General features: G+C 42.7%; 2 protein-coding genes across 3 annotated transcripts in view; one reads left to right on the top strand and one right to left on the bottom strand.

The window, feature by feature from the left end:
• Positions 1-7,745, top strand: part of nhp2 (NHP2 ribonucleoprotein homolog (yeast)) — an 81,696-nt gene extending 73,951 nt beyond the window's left edge. Inside the window, exon 3 of the mRNA XM_078931190.1 lies at positions 7,520-7,745. Within this exon, the coding sequence (XP_078787316.1) occupies positions 7,520-7,730 (211 nt within the window). The 3' untranslated portion in view covers positions 7,731-7,745. The remainder of the gene's footprint in view (positions 1-7,519) is intronic.
• The window catches only part of LOC110013855 (CMRF35-like molecule 8), an 85,788-nt gene that overhangs the window by 31,685 nt on the left and 33,629 nt on the right, over positions 1-20,474 (bottom strand). Inside the window, exons 4-7 of one of the 2 annotated variants that reach the window (XM_023962697.2) lie at positions 20,380-20,453; positions 20,037-20,115; positions 19,934-19,958; positions 10,759-12,615 (exon numbers count right to left, since the gene is read on the bottom strand). In XM_023962697.2, the coding sequence (XP_023818465.1) occupies positions 12,516-12,615; positions 19,934-19,958; positions 20,037-20,115; positions 20,380-20,453 (278 nt within the window). In that variant the 3' untranslated portion in view covers positions 10,759-12,515. Of the gene's footprint in view, positions 1-10,758; positions 12,616-19,933; positions 19,959-20,036; positions 20,116-20,379; positions 20,454-20,474 lie in introns of those variants that run through there. The other variant, XM_078931189.1, reaches the window with a different exon arrangement.

The following is a 20,474-nucleotide window of genomic DNA, read 5'->3' as shown; positions in this document are numbered from 1 at the left end:
CCACAGAGCTGAGGAAGTTTATGCTAAATAAAGACCTGACCCACTGAAGTCCAGCTGAAGCTGAATGTTGGTTTGTTTCACATACCTTTGAGGAGCACCAGCAGCAGCACCAGGATCTTCATGACCGACAGTTATCGCACAAACACACACACTGACACACTGCAGTACAGAGACACACTGAGTCACTCACAAAAGAGGAACAAACCACAGAGCACCAGCAGACCCAGAGGCAGCACCTCCTTACTATCTAGTTGATTTAAAACAAAACAATTCTCTTCACCTGTAGATGTGACATCATGTCACAACATTTAGAAATGGAATTTTCATTCCTTTTGTTAGGGTTATTTAACATTTGCTTCCACGCTATTATCACCATAATATGATTTTCTCAGTTCTATCTTTCAGTAATAAAACAATGACGTGAAAAGTGCTGACTATACAAGATATGATGTTCCTGTACTGCTTGATTGAACCCCGCCCACCAATAAAACCAGACTGGATACACTGGGAACGCAGAACTCCTCTGTGACAACACTGAGCTGTGACAGACCGATTCTCCTTCTGTAGAAGTCTAACAGAAATTCTTATTTTCTGTGTGGTTCTTCTGTTTGTTAGGGAAAGTCAGACCCCTGACACCTTTAATGCTATCTGATGGAATCATTGATCAAAGCAGAGACAATTCAACTTAAAGGAGCACCATTCTCCAGAATCTTCACTCAGCACAATGGGTATCAAACTGCTGGCTGATCCTGGTAGAATTAGATTTAAAGTCATAAATACCCAACAAAAAGTCCAAATTCAGGAGATCATGAACCCGCAGGGAAATAATAAAAGGTCTACCAGGTTTGAAGGGATAAACTAAAAACAAAATGTGCTGGATAACTGAGAGGCATATTTAAGGATAAAAAATAAACAAACATTAAAAAGTAATTGTTACTGAATAGAATTGAACAACTTTATTAACCCCTCAAAGGGAAATTCACCCAAGCAAAACCCAGAATAAAATCAGACAACAAAAAAACACAAATTGTTGATTTGTGGTTCTTTGGTGCTTTACCTTCATTTTCTTCTTTTTCTCTGTGTTGTTCTTATTTTCTTTTGTGACACTAAATTTTCCTGCCTTTACACTTTCTCATGCTGAGCTTCCTGTCTGTTGGAAAGTGAAATATCTTGATCATGTGATTTGTGACAAATGGACTGATGATGATCCACAGACAGCACTGTTTACTGTACACTCAGGCAAATATTCTTTTTATGTTCAGTCGCAACAAAGAACCTTTTCTTCAGGTCCCACTGTACTCCTCTCTACTCTGTCCATCTGTGGTCTAACTATGAAGCAGCGAGCATGCAGAAGCTGCAGGTGGCCTACAGTGATGCCTTTAGGATTTTATTACAACCACCACCACAGAGCAGAGCTACAAAAATGTTTGTTTGTGCAGGAGTTCTATCTTAAAGCGCTTTTAAAACATTTAATTTATGGTTTTATTGCTTCTAAAAATACAATAATTTCGGTGGTCTTCAACAGTAGACGCCTGTAGATACCAGTCCCCAATTTGGACATACTGGTATAGACCCCTTTTTATGATTTTTTTTCCTTTTTTCCTTTGTATGTTTATCACTTTTATTGTTCTTAGTCTTTCCTTATTTTTATACTACTTTTACAGGTGTTTTTATTCTATATGTTTTACTTTTTGTTATTTGTGGTGTTTATAGTTGAACCTCAAGTCTGTAAAATAAACACATTGAATAAAACATTTCTTGTCACAAAGTGTTTATATGGTTCAGCCATAGTGTTCAAACAAAACATTCCTGTTCCAGCAGAGCTACTGATGTTCAGAATGACTTTTCTGTTCAACGTTTTTGAAATATGGAGAGAAATGTTCCCACATAAAAACACTGAACGCAAGGAAAAACACTCATCTGCTTTTGTTTCTCTTTTATCTCCCTTCAGTTTTCTCTTTTTATTTATCCTTCATTTCTTTTTATTCCTCTTTTATCTCCTTGGTAGATGACTTCTTGGCGTACAGCTCCACCTGCTGATTAAATGGATTACTGCAGCTGGATATTCAGGAGCCGGTTTAGCTCGTGCTGGTTTGCGGCGCCTTCCGTCCGTAAACCAGGGTTCGAATTCGGGCTGCTCCCTGTTCCCTTCTCTACTTCTGTGCCGGTCCCAAGCCCGGTTGCTTTGAGAAGGTTGTATCAGGAAGGGCGTCCGGCGTATAACATTGCCAAATTTACCATGCGACTTGTTTGCTGTGGCGATCCCTGATGGGAAAAGCCGAAAGAGTTAGAAGAAGACTGCAGCTGGATATCCATTGTCAGACTATCTCAAACTTTTTAATAAATACTCCTCACCTTCATCCATCCAGCTTACCCCTTTTGGGGCCACAGGGTTGTCAGAGCCTACTATCCTGGTCACTGTTGGGCAAGGCAGGGTAGACCCTGGACAAGTTGCCTGTCCATCACAGAGCACAAAAGCACACTTTTAGAATCAGAGTCAGGTTTAACTGAACTCTTGAGAAAATGGGATGAAACTACAACTTTAAGGGCAATCTTGAAGTATGTTGTTATGTTACAGTTATGCATGTAATATGTTTGCTCTCCTTGCTGTACTTACATTTTGTACAATAAAGTTAAAAAAAATAAACTGTCTTCACCCACTTCCTGAAAACATTTAAGCATAAACAGAGCAGTAGTTATCATTGATTTCTTACCAAAAACAATCCTAAAGTTTTTAAAAAAGTTTCTTATGTTTTTTTTATTGGTATAATATGAGATACTGTTTTACAAAACATCACAAAAGACTTTCCTGCCACTTGATACATGCTCAGGAAGAAATTGGCTGTTGAAAATGACAAAATTTGTTGTATGCCCGAAGTGCCATTGTATTTATTACCTTTGATGAAGCAATGAGGATATTACTGTATATCTTAATCAAACTTGGGTTGACTTGTCAATACTTTTCACACCTGTTTTTAAACATTTGTGGGAAAATATAAGTGCAGAGCAAACTCAGCTTAACAGAGCAGATGCGTAATTCAAATTTGTCATAAACAATATATGTCTGGAAAAAATATATGTGCTTTTGAAGTATCGTGTGCACATAAATTGCTAGGCAAGGCACTTATCAAACAAGTGATACATTTAATATCTAGAGACAATACATGTCTTAATGCAGTATCGCCTTTGCACATATCATAAAATACGGTGTAGGTACCATCGGCCTGGAACTTCCGTTCGGGGTCCTTTCGACTGAGTATAACGTCACACTACGGTAACCCCACTTGGACAAACTACAAACTGCTCTCTACTCTCACTGCAAATTACAATGCCATCCGCAAACATCATTGTCTAGGGAGATTCCTGTCCTACCTCGTCTGTCAGCCTGTCCATCAGCATACAAAAAGGGACTCAAAGCTGATCCTTGGTGTAGTCCCACCTCCACCTTGAACTCCTCTGTCTGACTTACAGCACGTCTCACCACCGCCATACTTCTCTCATACATGTCCTTAACTACTCTGACATACTTCTCTGCCACTCCAGACGACCTCATTCAGTACCACAGCTCCTCCCTCGGCACCCTGTCATACGCCTTCTCTAAATCTACGAACACACAATGCAGCTCCTTCTGACCATCTGACCATTGTGCTCCTGTCTACCTTCCTCAGTCCTCTCTACATCCCACTTCCTTTTAGCCAACCTCTTCCTCTGGACGCATTCCTGTACTTCCTCATTCCACCACCAAGTGTCGTTACCGTCTTTCCTCTTTCCAGATGACACACCTAGCACCTTCCTACCTGTTTCCCTGATAATCTCTGCTGTAGTTTCCCAGTCATCTGGAAGCTCATCCTGACCACCCAGGACCTGTCTCAACTTCTGCCTAAATTCCTCACAAGTTTCTTCATTCTGTAGCTTCCACCACTTGGTCTTCTTTTCTGTTTTCCCTCTCTTCTTCTTCCTGACCTCCAGAGTCATCTTACACACCACCATGCGGTGCTGTCTGGCTACACTCTCTCCTACCACCACTTTGCAGTCATTAACCTCTCTCAAATGACCTCGTCTACATAGGATGTAGTCCACCTGAGTACTCCTACCTCCACTTCTGTATGTCACTCTATGTTCCTCTCTCTTCTGGAAGTAAGTGTTGAATACAGCCATTTCCATCCTCTTCGCAAAGTCCACCACCATCTGTCCCTCCAGATTCCTTTCCTTCACACCAAACCTGCCCATCACCTCCTCATCACCTCTGTTGCCCTCACCAACATGTCCATTAAAGTCTGCTCCAATAACAACTCTCTCTCCTCTGGGAAAACTCTCTATGACCTCATCCAACTCACTCCAGAATCTCTCCTTCACTTCTAACTCACAGCCAACCTGTGGCGCATACCCACTGACTACATTCACCATCACCCCTTCAATTTCTAACTTTAGGCTCATCATCCTGTCTGAGACTCTTTTCACCTCTAGAACACCGTTCACAAACTCCCCCTTCAGAATCACTCCTACCCCGTTTCTCTTCCTATCAACACCATGATAGAACAGTTTGTATCCTCCTCAAAAACTATGTGCCTTGCTGCCCTTCCACCTTGTCTCCTGCACACACAGTACATCTACCTTCCTTCTCTCCATCTCTAGCTAGTCTAGCATCATAAGCGGTGAGTCTAAGCCCCGCCCCCGCCTCTCTACCTTTTCGTTGTTTCCCCCGTGTGCAAACCCCCCTCCAGCGTGTTCTACACAGACAGCACAACATACGGTCATTGTAACAGCAAGGTGACAGGATAGTAGGGGCGCCCTGATGGAAATGTAATTCATTTTACGCGGAAATGGGTGGTTTTAGTCTGGGGGAGGCGTTCACATGTCCCTTACGAGATCGCCACTGACTGTCTTTTTAGAAAAACTTTCCATCCCATAACAGACTCTGGTCGGCGCTCACAGCTGCAGACACGCCCCCTGTGCGTTCACGCTGCTCTCTGCCTGCTGCCAGCTCGCACTACCTGGCGGTGGTAAAGGCACCATAATCTGAGAACATGACAGTTATTTTACAAAAATACAGATAGCCGCAGCACAAGGATGAAAGAGCGGCATGCGGCTCCGGAGCCATAGTATGGAGTCCTAAACTGTTCATAATTAAATAAATAAATATGACCTTGTGCAACCACACAATCGACCAATAAATCTCTCATAAATATATAAAAAGATCATGAAATTGGGAAAACCTGCACACAGATTTTAAATTAGCCATAATCTTATTAAATACATTTCATTTGACTTAAAAATCTGTTCATCATTTTAAATCATTTTAAATTTTATTATAATTCTATCTTATTTCAGAATCTAAGATTTCAAAATCTTCAGCGAACGTATGCACCACATCACGCACTCAGCTTTGCGCTTTATTTTTGTGATTATTATTAAGGACAATCTTCTACATGTGCTTTATTACTGTTGTGATCATTATTAAGGGCCTGCTCGCTGTAGAAAAAAATCTGTACGCTTTTCAGATCTTTTCCATGCGTGTTTACTAGTTAGGAGAGATGAACACAAACCAAGGATTCGACCGGATTAAAAATACAAAGTTTTATTTACCTAACAAAAGTTCTAGAACAGATTAAAACAAGTTTAAAACAAGTTTAAGGCAGATACCTGGGTACTCAGTCTATAAAATCTGCAAATGCGCAAGAAACTACAGGCGCCTTAGAATGCAAGCCGACTGAGAGACAAAGGAATTCCTCCGTGCAAACTCTTTTTAATGTCGGATCGAATCTCCTTCTCCTGGACACATCATGGTGGCCGAATCTCCGTCCCTGGACGCTCGGATTGGCTGACAGAGGGGCCGCCCGCTTCCGTCTTGACCATATGTGGAGATTCACCCCACAGTACCCCGCCAGAGGTGAGCCCCATGTCTGCTCACCGTCAAATGGACAACAGAGATGCCACTGGTATGCACTGAGGTGATGTGAAGGAATTTGTTTTATTATTATCATTGGTTAAATGTATGTTTAAATGTTAACTCAGATTGACCTTTTTACCTCTTCTAAAAACTGTTGTGTTTGTTCATCTGCTTCTCATCCCCAGCTAGGAAGAGGGGGTTTTACGACACTGTCCTGAGTTGATAAGGAATACTGTTTGAACTTAGAATCCACCAAATGGGTCATTATAAGACACCCCCTAATGAACTTTTTCTCTTTGTTTTGAAAATGTTGCCTCCTTCTTGTGTTCTTAATAAAAGCAGCACGAGGAGAGGCAGACCTTTGAGAAGAGAAGCGTGGTAGATGTTTTCTGTCACTCTTGCTCCTCTCCCTCGTGGACGACAAACTTGATTCTTGTTCTGGTTTGTTGTTTATAATTGTATTTTTCTTTAATGTCTAGATGCATTTATCTGACAGATGATAAGTCAGCTTGGTCATCCACATGAGAAGGGTTTTATTGTCTGTTTCCCAGGGTTCGGATCCTTTGAACAGATAGTAAAACTCTGGCCAGTACAATTTCCTGATCCTACAGGAAGGTCTGACGTCTCTTCAAAGAGGTTTACAGGGGAAAATTTGCCTCCTGCAGCCATAAACCAAAAAGGCAAGTCACAGGAGAATAAGCTTTTAGGGTTCAAAAGGAGTTTACGACACACTAAAGAACAAAACCTCAAGTAATAAAAAGAATAGGATGGAAAACATACATTTCTTTATCGCTCATGGTTTTTTTAAATCCGTTCGGTCAGTGCTTTTTTTCTTCGCTGCAAGGAGGGCCCGAAAGAAGATGGGTTAGCATTAGGCTAATATTTGCTTCAAACATTAGCCGTGGAGGAACTAAAACTCTGAACGGGAAATGAGCATCTTGGATGTAAATATGTGGAATATGTTGCAGTGAAATGGAAACAATGTATTTAGTTGTTTTGTTATTTGTTCATATACCGCAAGTTATAGGCAGCCGTGGTTCAGCGGTAGGGAGGTCGACATCTGATCTTGCCCGCCCATGTGTTGAAGTGTCCTTGGGAAGACACTGAACAGTTGCCTCTGGTGGAAGGCTGGCACCAGTGTTTGATAGCAGAGCCGCCTTGAGTGTGTGTGAATGGAAGGCACTTTGTGCATTCGAAGTAGGAAAAGTCCTATGTAAGTATTTGCCATTTACCATATCATCATTCGCATATTGATCATTAATATCGCAAGTTTTCCTCATATTGTGCAGCCCTACTCACTCATGTTACTGAACAGCCTGTTTTGTTATAGTATTTCCTGCTTCGGTTTCTCTTGCATAGACGAGCACTATTAGTTCATTAGCTGACCCACCAACGGGCAAACTGCGTCTGCCGATGGTCCTGTACTTTTGTCTTTGATTATTTATCATAATGGCTTGCCTTTTGGCTTAGCGGTCATCTTGTCTGCTGTCCAATGAGGTCTTGACCTTTGACCCCGCACATGCGCAGTCACCTGTGTGACTCGGTCTTTTGTGTTTAGTCTGAGGGGGCGTGACCAGAAGTGACATCATTGCTTGGAAGCTGGTTTTCTGATTGGTCGTTGCTCCACAGGATCGTGGTTTTAGCTGGCGATACTCTGCCCATCGAGGTGTACTGCCACCTACCGGTCATGTGTGAGGACAGGAGCTTGCCGTACGCCTACATCCCCTCTAAAGTGGTGAGTCAGCAGCTCACCTGTGCAGGTGTTCATCTCTTTGAGGACTTCAAAAATAGCAGTATTGAAAGCGGATTCGCAGAGGCGATCCATAAAGGGATCTGCTGAAAGGTGAACCACCACCGACAAATTTTATTTGCTTTCTTTAGAGAAACACATTTTCTCAAACGAGAACAGAACACTAAAGGTGGACATAGATTATGTGGAAGAAAGTTCTGGAAGTAAACACTGAGATGATCTCCACTCACAACCAAAAATCACATAAATATGAATAGCTTCCAATATATTTATACACCAACCTAGAAATTCCTTACATCCAGTGAAGTATCTTTGGGTTACAGTAGCAGCATAATGGGATGGAGATGTCTTTGGTGGTTGGAGTGAACAAACTAAACCTGGGTTGTGTCAGAATTCCTTCACTACTCACTGCATACTGCGTTCACCTTTTTGTAGAGCTGTCTGAATCTACAATCCCAAAATCCGGTGCCCTTGAAATTTCCCAGCAGTCTCACCAGTGTGCATCAATGCTCACTAGGTCGGCGAATATAGACCACAGTACATTGCATCAGAACAATTTTTGCCAAAATAAAGTATTTAAATGTATTTTTTTAATTAAACCATCAATGTCCCGGTCTGTGCTGCCGGCTCTCCAACAGGCCACAGCGTAGTCGTGGATAGCAGAGGCTACCACAGAGTCATAAAAAGTCCTTAAGAGAGGCCTACACGCTCTAAAGGACCTCAGAAGGTGGAGGCGACTTTGGCCCTTCTTATATAGGGCATCTGTGTTGTGAGTCGAGTCCAGTTTCTTGTTGAGTTGAACACCCAGGTACTTAAAACTGTCCACTATCTCAATGTCCGAGCCCTGGATGCTCATTGGTGCGTGTTGTGATGTTCTCCTCCGGAAGTCAATCACCATCTCCTTTGTCTAACTGGTGTTCAAGCACAGGTGATTACGCTCACACCAGTCTCACCCCCCCCCACCCCCCGACACACAGCCAACAATGAATGGCCAAGTCGTCAGAGAACTTCTGAAAGTGACAACTGCCGGTGTTGTATGTAAAGTCTAATGTATAAAGGGTGAAGAGGAACGGTGAAAGCACCATCCCCTGAGGAGCCCCGGTGCTGGACACCACCTCAGACACACAGTTGTGTAACCTCACATACTATGGCCCGTTGGTGAGGTAGTTGGTCGTCCATGCAGCCAGTCGTCCGTCCACTCCAGCCCCTTCCAGCTTCTCTCTCAGCAGAACTGGTCGGATGGTGTTGAAGGCGCTGGAGAAGTCAAATAACATGACCCTCACAGCGGTTTAGGCGACCTCCAGGTGAGTCAGCGCCCAGTGCAGCAGGTAGATAACAGCATCATCCACCCCGATGTTCGGTCTGTAGGCAAACTGCAGTGGATCTGTCGCGGTGCTGACCACTGAGTGAAGGTGGCTGAGAATGAGCTTCTCCATGGTCTTCATCAAGTGGGAGGTCAGGGCTACTGGTCTGCAGTGGTTTGGCTCCTTAGCGTGCGCCATCTTAGGAACCGGAACCATACAGGAGGTCTTCCACAGGACCAGGACCGTCTCCAGGCTTAGGCTCAGGCTCAGGCTCAGGTTGAAGATGTAAGTGACCACCTCGCAGAGCTGGTCAGCACAGTCCCTGAGCAGTTCGGGTCCGATGCCGTCTGGACCTGCAGCTTTCCTGGTTCTAAGTCACCTCAGTTCTCTCCTCACCTGATTAGAAGTGAGGCAAAGTGGAGTGGAGGTGGGGGGCAGAGATGGTATGGCTGTGGATGGGGGTGGTGTACAGTGATAAGAATGCTTGGGGGTGGGTGTCGCTGCTGGACTGGAGATGTGTGAAGTGGAGCGGGGAGGGCTGGAGTCAAACCTGTTGAAGAACAGATTTAACTCGTTGGCCAGGCCCTGGTCTTCATCAGATGTCACCATGACTGCTCTCTGTCAGTGACCAGTGATGGTCTTTAGACCTCTCCACACACCCCGAACATTGTTGTTCTCCAGCTTCCTCCTGAAGCTGTTCTTGGCCTGTATGATTTTGTATTTGAGTTCATGCTGAACTCTCCTCTGTTCCTCTCTGTCCCCTGAAATAAAAGCCCTCCTCTTCTCCTTCAGTAGGACTCTCAGCTCTGGGGTTACCCAGGGCTTGCTGTTGGAGAAACACTGCACCCTCCGAGTTGGTATAGTGTTCTCTACACAGAAGCTGATGTAGTCGGTGTTGCAGAGTGTCTCCCAATCCGTAGTCTGGAAACAGTCTCTCAATCTCTCACTGGCCTCATCAGTCCACGCTCTCACTGACTTCTTCTGGGGTGGTTCTCTTCTTGCCCTGGCTCTGTATTCAGAAGGCAGAAGGCATCAAGTTTGTAATCAGAGCAGCTGAGTGACGTTCGTAAGTCCAGCGTCTTGTTCTCCCTAGTGTGGCACTTAACGTGCTGAGTGAAAGTGGGGAGAATGGAGGAGAGCGAGGCATGGTTGAAGTCCCCACTGATGAGAAGCAGTGCCTGCGGGTGCCGGGTCTGCATACGCGTCACCCCTCCATGGAGTCGCTCGCAGGCTGCCTCCATGTCGGCCGATGGAGGGATGTACACGTTAAACACTATAACATGAGAAAACTCCCTCGGGATGGAAAACGGCGGAATACCCACAGCGAGAACCTCAATGCCACGCGAGCAAAGCTGTTCCTTCACAGAGACGTGCGCCGGTTTGCACTATCTCTAATTAATAAACACCTCCAGTTCTCCTCCTTTCTTCTTACCACTGTCTGTCGAACTCCTGTCCGCCCGAACCAGTTTGAATCCATCCAGGGCGACCACGGAGTCCAGTGTCGATTCGTTCAGCCACATCTCAGTGAAACACATGAGGCTACACTCCCTGTATTCCTGCTGGAACCGGGTCAGCACCGTCAACTCAAGATGAGTGTCTGAGCGAGTTGTCAGACCTGCCCAAACCATTGCCGGCCACAATCAGAGGAAGCTCCGCCCTTACCAGTTTCCACTGATGAGCAACACCCTCCTGAGATGCAGCTGCGTTACCTTCAACGAACTCATGAAATCTGATATGATTTCATTTCTGCTGATCTGGACTCACCGAGGAGTTTTTGAGTTTTTTATTTTATTAAAAAAAGATGATGGAACAAACAGACTTGGAGCCTTTTATTTGAATTAAAGTGTGGGGGAGGGACTTCGCAGCTATAGAAGGGTCAGGTTACATTTGATGCATAAAGAACTGAGATGTCTTTCATCAGCAGCAATATTTTTTAGCCTGAACATGATTTAACTGCATCTTGCATCTGAGCACCTCAGCTCTTTCAGGCCATCCATCCATCTGTCCGTCCATATTTCTAAATCATCTCACAGCGGCATAAAGAGAAATGAGTAGTGTTGGGCAGATGAAGCTTCATGAAGCATTGAAGCCTTTCATCCAGTTGTTCATTCCAGTGCTCTCCGTCACAAACCTACACTTCGAAAGGTTCCTGAAGAATTCATATCGTCAAAACTCATGGCAAAGTCTGAACTGCTTTCTTAATCAGTTGCGTGGTATACAGTCGCTCAGTGAAGCTTAAGGCATCCTCATTTTTAGCTCCTCCCCTAAATGAAGTATATGAAGCCTCGATACCCGAATTGCAGAGACGCCTCAATACAGAATGTCACGTTACTAGATGAGCTCCGTAAGCAATGTAACAAAAATGAAACACTTGACACCGAGAAAAGTATTTATTGCTAATAAATAAAAAAATAAAAATATAATTTTTAGATTAAGTAGATTGTGATTCATTTACCGTAAATTCCGGACTATAAAGCGCACCCGATTACAAGCTGCACCCACCCATTTTCACGTGTTTAACTACTTTTAAACATACAGAAGCCGCGTCAGAGTAAAAGCCGCATGTATTAGGTAACATGGTAAACCTGACAATTCACGTCCTGACTCCCAGCATGGGTAAGGTTCATTACCACACTGTGGGAGGAGTCAGCTTTACCTTCCTCAGTTATGGTTTATTTATTTATTTTTTTAGTTGTTTTACTTATTGACAATCTAGGTATCACACATAAAATTACAAACAGTAACCATATAATCAACATTACATCCCTCAGTTATGATGAGGAAATTTACATCCACGATCCCCCATTTCCCATGAGTCTTAGGGGCTAAAGGTGGGGCCAACGCCCAGCTCGTCACACTGTTGTACGTGTTTAAGAATGAGCAAGTAGCAGCTGTGCATGGAGGGGTGAAAAGGAACAGCTCTCCTTCCGCTTGTGTCGCGGCAGCATTATGGTACTAACAGGGCTGGTTAAAAAAAAAACACAAGTAAAATAAAGCTGCGGCGACTGAAAAGCGCGCGCCTCAGTAGTAAAGTAGTGGCTTATAGTCTGGGAATTACGGTACTCAAAGTATGAAAACCTTAAAAAGCATCATAAAATGTGAAAGGCTGGTAATCAGTGAGATGACAATCTGGTGTATCATTACACAGCTCCAAAATTGCTCACTTTTTTGTTGCACTGGTATTTAGGTTGGGGTAATTAGGGGCTATAAGCTAGCGGGAGAGTTTAAAAACAAAGGGATCATGGGAAACAAGCGGAGGCTTACTTCTGCACAACTTGGAGGTGAATTTCTGATGAACTCCTGCCGCTCTGCTGAAACTATGTCCTAGAAACCGACAGGCTTGATTTCTTTTGGCCAAAATACAGAATAAGTAAGGGATGATGCCTTACCAAGTGTCCGTTTTCAGAAATGAATGGACGACACAGAAGCCTGAACCCCATGAAGTCAGTCAATTTCTGACTCATACACTTGTTTGGTTGCAGTTCGTTTCTTCTCAATCATCCTTTTTTACGCTACACCACGCACTGTGGGCTTTTGACATAGAAGAAGAGAACGCCCCCCAGATTCCCGTTCAGGGACACGTCTCGTAGTCTCCATCGTCCTTCGCATCAATGTGGTAGATGTTCTCTTCCACCTGAGTGGGGCGTTTCATCTGCGGGGGGAGGCTCGGCCTGAAAAACAAACACCCAGCTGTCAGTCCAGCTTCACATGGAGCATCTCAACCCCCTGCTACCTAAGATGGAGCGGTCCTTGTTGCAGCTGAGTTTGAAATGAAGATCCACATTTAGTTTCTCCTGTAATGAACTTCTGTGTTGGAAAACCTGTCTCTTTCTCAGTTTTAGTATAAACATGAACAATTTAAAAACACGATTTAACAAGTGGAAATCACTGCTTTAGTCAAAACTGGTTCATAACTAAGCAAATGGATTTGAATAGAAATGAAGGAAAAGACAGCAAATGAATACATGAATCTGAAGTGAGTGAATGGAGGATTTTTGCAGTGTGACACCTTTAGCTAGATAACCAACCATCTTGCAGTAGTTTTCCTCTCAGGCTGAGCTGAAGGTTAAATCCTGTTGAGAACTATTGATTATAGTCTAGGAACTGGATCATTTTTGGTGGAATACAGACTAAAGCAGGAGTAGCCAATGCGTCCATCAAGAAGGAAGTGTGGGCTGGACACATTTTTGTTTGGAAATGAACTTGAATGTGCTGCTGTCAGATCAAAATACATCAAAATTGTTATACAGCCTATTTAAAAATATAACACTGCTATAGTTTAAATATTGTAAACATGTAAAAACTACATGTTATAAATAAATGGCTCAATGGCCGCAAAAAAGCGTATTTTTATGGTAAAATAGTAAATGGTGTATACTTATATAGCGCTTTCTACCTTCTTACGAAAGCCCAAGGCGCTTAACAGTCACAGTCCCATTTACCCATGCACACACACATACCCACACTGATGGCGGCTCCACTGCCGACACTTGGACACATGGGCATGCAAGGTGGGAATTGAGCCTGCAATCTTATGATCATGGGTCAGCCGCCCTACCGCTGCACCACGGCCGCCCACTTATAAACAGTGTAGTGAGATTTTTCAGCTCTCACTGTTTTTGTCTGTAGGAAACTGGACAAAATGTTTCTTTTAGAGGTGGGACACCCCTGGTTTACTTGTGGCATGAGCTTGTGATGTATTTCTGACATAATTTAACAGGAAAATGTAATCAAAACAAAGAAAAGTCATCTTCAACACAGACATGTCAATGTCTTTCAGTGCCAAACCAAATGTATTCAAATTTTGTTTTTCTTTTTTCAAAGTGTGCACACAACTTTGTGTAAGAGCACAATTTTCATTTTGACAGTTATCTATTTCCTTCCTCCTATAGCTTCAGTGAGGTCAGTAACTGAAAAAGAACCTCAAATAGAACAGAACATTTCTGTTGTTTGCACACCGTGCATTTGAAGCTATGATTCTTATGTAGATCTTTTGAAGCTGGTCGTTTCCAAAGTAGCTCACAAACTGCACAGAAAGCTAAAAACTGGCCCACATGGCAGCATCATTACATACAAAGCTTATCTGATCTCCTGAGATCACCTCTGCATCTGCTGTGGTCTCACCACAGCAGAACATTGCAAGATTGCAGGTTTATTGCAAGATAATTTGTCTAATAAAGAAGTTTTAAAAAGTAATCACATTTTTTAATAAGGGTTAGATTAGAGGAAATAAGTATTTGAACCCTCTTTTCCAGAAAAACAGTAGTTTGTGACTAAATTGTTTTTTTTTTACCAAAACCAGTGGTAAGTCGTTTCTTGTAGTTGATGTTTCTGCACATATCAGGAAGAACTCTGATTCACTCTTCTTTACAAATGACTTCTACATCATTCAGATCTAGTTGCTGTTGCTTTGCAACTCTGAGCTTCAGCTCTATCTCCACAGGTTTTCTATGGGATGGATGTCCAGAGACTAGCTGGGTTACCTTTTCCCAATCTCTCTCTAAATCATGAAGGAGTTCAAACTTCAGGTCGGTCTGCACATGTGTCTTCGTCAGCAGGAGGTTTAACCTCTGCAAGATGTTAACCCATTGCAGCGTAAAGTATTACCAAGGGTTTCCATGGTGACTGTGGTTCCAGCTGCTTTGAGATCATCAACTAACTCCTGCCGTGTTGTTTCATGACAATTTCTCTGTTCTCATGTTCATGGAAACCCCACCAGGTCAGATCTGGTCTGGAGCCCCGTAGCTAAAGGTGGATTGATGGTCATGTTCTTGTATTTTGGCACAGTTGCATGAACAGTTGAAGCAACAGTTGCCACGTTAATCCCCAGCTTCTCCCTTCAATCCACTGAAAGCTCTTTAGTCTTTCCCGTGTTGGAGAGTTTGGAGTCTGACTGATGGACTGATCTGTGGACAGGTGTCTTTCTACAGGTGATCAGTTCAAACAGGTGTCTGCAATTCAGGTGACAGGTTGATTAGGAGAGTCTAACTGGTCTGTATGAACCAGACTTTTAATGGTTACTACAGGACCAAATTCTTACTCCCCTCAATGAAATGCAAATAAATGTAAATACATTCTTTTAAGCTGATTTCTTGATTTTTTTGTGATTTTCTTTCTCTGAATGTTTAAATGAAACCACCATTAGGAGCACAGACTGAATTTTTTTTTAGGTGAACCAACCTAGAAAATCAGCTGAGGATCAAATACTTGTTTTTCTTCCACGTTACGTCAATAACAATATTAATGTAACTTCAAATGGGCACAAAGGAGTGCTTCCCTGTATCGGTCCAAAGTCCAAGTGAAGTTGATAATGGAAAGAAGGAATGTGGATCTCCTGTGTGTTCAAGAGACCAGATGGAAAGAGATCCAGACCTGCAGATTGGGATCTTGTTCAAGCTGTTTCATGATGGTGTGGATGGAAAGAGGAATGAAAGAGGAAAGATCCTGAAGGAGTTTGAAAATGTGAAGAAGAGTGTCAGAATGATGAGTCTGGATGTAGAGGAGGAGGACATGAGGGTAGTTGGTATGAGTAAAGAAGAAGAGGAGAGGGTCAGAAGGCAGATGGTTCTGGTCCCTTTTAAAGGGAACAGCTGAAGGACAAAGAAGACATTTTCAGTAACATAGAAGTTTGATTAAAGCGTTTGCCACAACTGCCCATAAATGGCAAACGGCATATACAGTGATCCCTTGCTATATCACGGTTTACTTTTCACGGTTTCGCTACTTCACGGATTTGGATTGTGCATTGTGTTCTGCATTCTGATTGGCTAAAAAGTCACTCAGCGAGTAGCTCAAGAATGGGACCCTTTGATGAGCCGTTCATTACAGTTCGCCAACATAATCGATGGGAGCATGTCGGTGTATAAGGATCTTATAGCAAAGAAGAAAAAAGAGCGACAACAACTGCCTATCACTATGTTCCTCTCCCGAACAATCACACCTGCAGCTGCACCGCGGGCTTCAAAAGGAAAAAACGCTGCAGAGGATGCAGCGGCTCAGTATGAAGAGCAGTGAAAAAGAAGACCGGAGTCACTCTGTCCCACTGTACTTTTTTATTTTTTTCATAATCATTTTAAATTTTCTTCCGTTTAATCCACTCGGGTCGCGGTGGGCGGGGCTAATCTCCGCAATTTAAAGCCTTCTGTTCTTATCGATGATTGAAATTATTATTTGACAGCACACTACAGAAGTTATTTGTTGAAAAAACGTTTCTAAAGTACTTTTATTTGTTAAAAAAACAATTGATTTAGCCTGTTAAATGGTTTGTTCTTTCTTTTCAATGTATAATAGTGTATTTCATTGTATAATAATTGTAAAAAAAATAAAGGTTTCTACTTCACGGATTTTGCTTATCACGGGATCTATTTGGAACGTAACCCCCGCGATAATCAAGGGATCACTGTACTTATATAGCGCCTTTCTTCCTACAAGGACAAAGCGCTTTACAGTCACAGACCCATTCACCCAGTCACACACACATTCACACACTGGTGGCCGCTCCGCTGCCAAACACAGGCCCCCGCCTACCACCAGAGGCAAGGTGGGGTTTGGTGTCTTGCCCAAGGACACTTCGACTCATGGGCGTGCAAGGCGGGAATCGAACCTGCAATGTTACAATCATGGGTCGACCGCCTTACCGCTGCACCACTGCCGCCCCGTGGTGCAGGTGGATATGGGCTGTCTGGGGGCCGAAATTGGGCTAACCTGTACAGGACCTGCAGGAGGCCCGCACAAAAATGTCAAGATCAGAGACCGCTCGCTGAGGGCATGCTGCAGGTGACATATTGTAGCGGACACCTGAACAACATGTACGTAAGGGTAAAGTGGTTAGACACGGCGGGAGACATGGATTTTTCACCCCCCCTCCAAAAGAAAACAAACAAAAATAAAAACATGCACACTGCATAAGGAGCCCATCAGTGATGTTTAAGATAAGTGCATGCTTTGTGCTTGCAGCTTTACTGTTAAAAATGAGGAAAATAGACAGTCAGATTATAGATTGTGTGGACATCTTATGGGCGTCCTACAGGCACTAACGATTCACATGCAAACCCCAAGTGTGAAGCATTTTCACATAGTCTGTAAGAGGCCAGTACTTCCAACTTACCAATGACTGAAGTGTGGTATTAGGACACCGCATGACAGCATCACTGTACGTCATACATTCAGGTCCATAAATATTTGGAGAGAGACACATTCTTTCTAATTTAGTTTCTGTACATTACCACAGTGAATTTTAAATACAACAACTCAGATGCCATTGAAGTGGAGACTTCCAGCTTTTATTCCATGGGTTGAATAAAATGATTGCATAAAAATGTGAAAAACTAAAGCATTTTTTAAACCCATGGAATAAAAGCTGGAAGTCTCCACTTCAATGGCATCTGAGTTGTTGTATTTAAAATTCACTGTGGTAATGTACAGAAACTAAATTAGAAAGAATGTGTCTCTGTCCAAATATTTATGGTCCTGACTGTATGTGCTTGCAATTTAGATTATTCTCAAAAATACTTCATGATTCACATCCACACACACAACTATGGTACGTTCCATTTTCATGACATCCCTTGAGGTGGCCACACAAGCCTCAAAGGAACTGCAAGACACACCTGTGCCTCCCTTAGGATGAGGCTGCTCCCCTCTCTGACCCTGTAAGGGCCTGAACAACCCAAAACCCCCCAGCACCCGTAGGGGTGCATGTGATGAAGGCATGATCATTTCACACATTCTGCTCTGATGCAGCGTGTGTCTACAGTTCCTATGTCTGCAGGAAAGGCCCTTTTACAATAAATGCAGTTTTTCTGCATTCAGGATTTTGAAGAGGCTGTTTGTTGCGTGTGCGTGGGCAGTCACGTGCGCGCTCAGTGTAACAATTCTCAGGCTCTGAGCGGGCCGCTGCTGCTGTCAGTTCAACCACACTGAAGCATCAAAGGTCATTTTCAGCTTCTCTTTTTAGCGAGGAAAGCCTCAACAAGAGTTGCCACAGCAACGTGGTTTAAGTCTTTACCAAAGTTTCAGCAAAGGGCAGAAAATGAGTTCTGACAGTGAAACCGAGGCGGCGGCGAGGGGGTGGGAGGTTGAAGCCTGAATGTCTGCATTTGAGGTGATGCAGAAGCAGCTGTTCTGATCGTTCAGCCACATCTCAGACATACGTTTAGAATCTGCAGAAATGAATGGGACTTCCATTAAAACTAACTTCAAATAATTATCTAAAGATAATGTTTTAATGAAGTTTAAGGATTTATAGTACAACTTCAATTTATAAGAATAAAAAATCAATTGATAAAATGAGTGAAAACTAAGAATTATTTTCATTTTCTGAGTACAAATTTTCTTTCAGTGAAATGTGTTCAGTCACCACCTCTTATTGAGCTAATTATGAAAACATTTCTGATCAGATTTCGTTTTTGCTGTGAGTTAAGAATATACTACACTGGGGTGGGAGTATTATTGTTAGAAATGAACTTAAAACATTTCACCACATGTCCATGCGGTAGTGCTTGTGGTGGATAATGACCATATTCAAACCAACAGCCTAATGTCAGGCGCGTGAAAGGTGGTTTTCCTCATTATTAGCATTAAACATTATTTTTCCACCACTTATGTCTGAGAAACTGATGACACTGAAACAGACTGGCAAACTGTCCAGGGTGTCCCCTCCCTTCGCCCATAAGTGGCCGGGATAGGCTCCGGCAGCCCCGTGACCCAGAAAGGGATAAAAAAGGGCAGAAGATGAATGAATGAATGAATGAATGAAAAACTGATGGCATGACTTTCAAACTCATAAAAATATAGTTTTCAGGCCCTGAATGTCACTACAGTGATGAAATAAAAAGCAGTGTAACTGTCGTTCCCTTAAAAACAACAGATTTTTACAAAACATAAATTTATTTTAAATGGTCTTGTATTTAGGTAGACTTGCATTAATTTTAAGATTGAGGCAGTCTACACTGAAAGAGATGCTTTTAATTCTGTATTTCATGACATTTTTTATGTATTTGTGTTTCCTTTTTCATCCTTTCTCGCACCAGAACAGCTGAACATTCATTCATTACTTTCATATTTGAACTTTTTAATAGATTTTTAAAGATTTCACAATTTGTCATTGAGAAAAGAGAGAAAATGTCTATTATAATTATAATTTATTAGTGGATTTTAGTTTTGGTGCCAATTAGACACCAGAAAATTTCAAAGATAAGCATAAAGATGGATGTAATAACATGAATGCTGATCCAACATAGGGGGTGCAGGTGACCTTTGAAATCTGCATTTTTCTGTTTTAAATGGATTATTTGTTCTGGAGTCATTTGTTTTGTTTTTGAATGGTTTGACATTTCAGCATTTTTCAAAAACTGACTAAAAACTAACTAAAAACTAACTAAAAACTAACTAAAAACTAAGTTTTGTTGGGTATATCTTTTTTTAATTTTTTTTTTTTGTTGTTGTGTATATCTTAATGAGACAGAAAACATGGATATTTTAGTTATTTTAAATAAATGAGAAAGTGTTGAAGTTTGTAAACTTACTTCATTAGAATAATTAGATGTTATTTTCATGTCATTAAAAATGTTCATGTGTTGGTCTAACATCTGCCTGTGTGCGATTTTCAGGAGACAAAAGGACGAAAACGCGATCAGTTGGCTTTCAGAGTTCAGACCTGCTGAGCTCAGTCTGACTCATCTTCATCAACAGCTTTAGTTGGAAACAGATGTGACTCTGCTTCTGCTTATGAAAGACCGTGGCGTCCCACACGCCCTCTGAGGGGTTTCTTTCTGGGTCAGGCAGCATGGATGCTCTCACAGAGGGTCTGCTTGCTGAGAGGGGTCTGAAGTGTTTCTGTTTTACTGAAATGTGCAGTACTACATGAAACGCTCTGATGCTGAGGTTTAAGATGTGTCAGAGGTGTGCAGGCGAGGTTCCTCAGCAGACCTGGGCCTGTGCTGATTCCGAGATGCAGAAGATGACATGAGTCACGCCGAACAAACTCACACTTTCTGCTTCTTCCATCTTCTGTCTGCAGAAACACAAAACCACACACAGTAAATACACAAAAACACACAGCAGACCCACACTGACCTGCTGCAACACTTACCCATGATGATGAGGATGCCTGCTGTGACCAGAACCAGCAGCATGAACACGACCGACGCCAGAACCACCAAGGTGACACCCTGAAAGCACAACCACTAAAATTAGTCAAATAACATTCTATGTTTTTCTGACCCCCCCAAAAAGACACACACAGATGATCTGAACAAAAACCCCACATGACTCAAAATCTTCTAACACTGTTGATTACTGTCCCTTGTGAGGTTCTGCCTGGGTTTCAGTTGGACTTCATTGGATCATTTGTTTCCATGGAGGATCCTGGCTGCAGCACATCTGACAGAAAAGGCCAGAGGAACAACCCCTGGTGCTGTGTGTTGACCCCTCACCTTATCTGAGTCCTCCAAGGCTGAAGCAGTCCGGTTGTTGTCTGTTGAGGTCATGTGACCTGCAGGACAAGGAACTGAAAGCAGATGCTGTTAGA

Source organism: Oryzias latipes, chromosome 14 (genome assembly GCF_053564925.1).
Source record: "Oryzias latipes strain Hd-rR chromosome 14, Olatipes_Hd-rR_3.1".
Classification (NCBI taxonomy): Eukaryota; Metazoa; Chordata; class Actinopteri; order Beloniformes; family Adrianichthyidae; genus Oryzias; species Oryzias latipes.
This window is presented reverse-complemented; position numbering and strand designations above follow the sequence as displayed.